General features: G+C 32.6%; 1 protein-coding gene across 9 annotated transcripts in view; it reads right to left on the reverse strand.

Moving 5' to 3' along the window:
* LOC106473833 (probable protein phosphatase 2C T23F11.1) overlaps positions 1-3,492 on the reverse strand; it is a 19,090-nt gene that overhangs the window by 1,912 nt on the left and 13,686 nt on the right. For 6 of the 9 annotated variants that reach the window (XM_022402213.1, XM_022402217.1, XM_022402215.1 and 3 more), the window contains 4 exons: positions 2,315-2,445; positions 1,817-1,958; positions 1,325-1,408; positions 636-781 (listed from right to left, as the gene is read on the reverse strand). In XM_022402213.1, coding sequence (XP_022257921.1) covers positions 636-781; positions 1,325-1,408; positions 1,817-1,958; positions 2,315-2,445 — 503 coding nt within the window. The remainder of the gene's footprint in view (positions 1-635; positions 782-1,324; positions 1,409-1,816; positions 1,959-2,314; positions 2,446-3,492) is intronic. The other 3 variants (XM_013934509.2, XM_013934508.2, XM_022402219.1) reach the window with 1 other exon arrangement.

The following is a 3,492-nucleotide window of genomic DNA, read 5'->3' on the forward strand; positions in this document are numbered from 1 at the left end:
AAGATACACAGACCACAGCTACTAAACTCTGATACAACAAGATACACAGACCACAGCTACTAAACTCTGATACAACAAGATACACAGACCACAGCTACTAAACTCTGATACAACAAGATACACAGACCACAACTACTAAACTCTGATACAAGCTACACAGACCACAACTACTAAACTCTGATACAAGCTACACAGACCACAACTAGTAAACTCTGACACAAATTTCACAGACCACAACTAGTAAACTCTGACACAAAATAAAAAAGAAAATATATGAAAGGTTGAAATCTAGATCTGAAATAATTCACTACAAGCAGATCTGAAGGCTACTTCTAGAAAATTCCAATAGAACAAGATCCATAAACTATGACTCAGATTCATTTCAAACGCAGCAAGATGTTTGAAATATGAAGGAGTAAACAAAAGACTAAATCTGAAAGGTTTTAAGTAAAGACCTCACAAAATGCTTTTAATGTTTCAAAACTGAAAGAGCTAAAATACTGAGAAGTTTCAAAAGAACAAGGAAATAAAAGGTAAATTGCTGGAAACATTAGAACCAAAGATCAACCTCATGTTGAAAGATACGTAAATATAATTAACAGTTTATGTTAAATAGTTGTGTACATATATCTTACATGTTCAGGCTCCATCTTTTTTGCAATTCTTGCTCGTACAAATGCCACTACTTCTTCATTTGACATCACGTCCCAAATTCCATCACATGCGAGAATAATGAATTCATGGTCTGGAGTTATTTCCTTCACCACCACATCTGGATATGCTATACGACACACAACTTATTATATATTAAACAAGTTACTAAGCCTTACACTAAATATATGTGGATCCTAAGTGTTCAAGCTAGCCTTATTAATGGGTAAGAGCTGTTGTAATAAACCACAGTAAATTATCTGATCTGATCTGGTGCAAGTTAATAAAATCATTGTGGCTATCAATTACTTTAAAAATGTTAGAAGATTTGGACCTTAATACACGGCTTATTTCACAAATCCTAAAAATATTAAATCAAACGAGTTTTAAAGGAGATCACACTTTTTTATTCCAATACAGGATGACATAAAACCATAAATCACGAGTGCAATGTAAAAGATGATATCAAAATACAGATGTTGAAAAAAAACACTTGCTATACTTTGATCAATAGAAATAAATCATCTTCATACGTTTATTACACATCAAATATGCTAGTTAACATGGCAACAATGGATTTACTACGTTAACTTCTTAATGGCAGAAAGATGTTTTAAGGTCCTTAACTTTATTTCTGCTGCTTGAGAAATGTTATCGGATCACTAGGACTTACCAGTGACAATTTGTTCTTCTGGAGCTTTCTTATCATTCTTCTTGAAAACAAAATCTCCTAGAGCTCGGGACAAGGCAAGGTTACCTGTAGAATAAATTAATGTACTAGACAAAGAAAAACAACCAGGAAAGGTCAATATAGTGAATTTGTTCAAGTAAATTCAACAATCAACAGAATAGGACAAAGGTCAGCACAGTGAACTTGATTAAGTCAACAATCAAGAGGAAAGTATAAAAGTCAATATATAGTGAGCTTGACAAGCCGAAACTACCAGTACACAGCTGAGGATAGAATTCAATGTAGCTCATTTGATAAAACAAAGTTCCATAAAGCCAATTACAGTATCAAAGAGAAAGTAGAATTAGGTGGAGCTTATGTTAACATATCACACTACAGTACTGGCCTCTGGAAGCCAAAGTTGAAACTCTCTCTTATGTTAGTACATTTTACTAAATGTCTGAAGGTACTAAACAGCAAATGAAACAAAATTACCATTCACTCGATTGAATTCAACCCAACCACCTGCTGCAATAATTCGTTTAGTTTCAGCTTCATTCCCAGGTTTGTGGTCGTACGACAACTGCTGCACTTGTCCACCAATGCTAGCCACTGCTCTAGAATCTCCAACGTTGCCCTGAAAACACAGCAATACGTCTTGGCATTATAGTCTTAACCCTGATGCTCCAGCACCAAACATACAGAAAAAATGTTAGATTTTATACATGTACATCAGCTACATCTTACTAGATTATCTAAATAAACATTAATTTAAAAATATATAAAACCCATGGTTTATAAGTTACTTATACTTAAAATCCAAGTATACTAATAAAATTCTTATCAACCCTCTCCAGTCCTTGATAAGCTTTAAATGTGACAAAAATTTTTAACAGTCAACTTGTAAGGCAGTTTAGTAAGAAGTAAGAAACCTACACAGTAGATTTTGTTCCCCTTCAGTAAAACAACAACTGAGTTTAGTAAGAAACCTACACAGTAGATTTTGTTCCCCTTCAGTAAAACAACAACTGAGTTTAGTAAGAAACCTACACAATAGATTTTGTTCCCCTTCAGTAAAACAACAACTGCCGTTGTTCCAGCTAGTTCATCTTTCATGCTCTCATCTGGAAAGATTCAATGGTTAGGTACTTTTTAGTGGACAAAACAGCCTGGAAACAGTAACACAGAAAAACGGTTACTTTACCATTTTTTAATCAAAGCACTTAAAACGTTAATCAAAACTAACCTGTTACAATACTTTTACCATCTTCTTACAACTTCAAATGTTTATACACTTCACTCTAAATAATATATCGTTAATTATGACCAAATACACGTGTTTCTACTAATTTGTGGTATTCCAAATCACAGAAACATCACTTTATTGTTTCCTCCTCATACAACCATTTCTTTATGTTGACTTGTGGTATTTAATCTTACAGAACCAATGCATACCTTCCTGGTTTGAAGTTAAAAGTTTTGTATTATTTTAAGATGTTCGTGTAACAAGTAATACATGTTATTTTACAAGGCTAACGAAGATAAATCCCTTCTTACTTAAGATATTCAGAAACTACAGCATGATGCTCTCAATAAAGCTCAAGTAATGAATGACAATCTTCAGGCCCGTTTGTAAAAATAAATATTTAGATGGAACAACATACATTTAATTCATTTGCCTTAACCAAAACAATCCAAAAAAATCAGCTCAAAAATCAAAAAATTAATTACAATTTTTAAGTCAAAATGTATTTTAAAGAAAAATCAAAAAATAAATGTCCAGTATTATTTTTAATATTAAAAAATTACCATTCACTCTAGACATCAAAACACCTGATAGGTCACAACCTGACCTTTGTGACAATTAAACAATTACACATACAGACAACTTGCACCATGATGATGGCTAAGAGTCCAAAAAATTGCAAAACAAATTTTTCCATTTGTTGTATGTATGTATGTATGTTGTACGTATGTAAAGGGAAAATACCATTAATAAAAGAACAAAAATCGACTTTAAATACACAGTGACAATTATTCATTGTCCTATATTTATACCCATCATGCACCACCAACTCAGACTTAAAATTCAAAAGAACAAAAACTATGACTGCAGTTTCAGACAGATATGTAACTATGTGTTTCATGGTTAAACCTGACCAACATGGGTT

This window comes from Limulus polyphemus, unplaced genomic scaffold (genome assembly GCF_000517525.1).
Source record: "Limulus polyphemus unplaced genomic scaffold, Limulus_polyphemus-2.1.2 Scaffold6540, whole genome shotgun sequence".
NCBI classification, from domain to species: domain Eukaryota; kingdom Metazoa; phylum Arthropoda; class Merostomata; order Xiphosura; family Limulidae; genus Limulus; species Limulus polyphemus.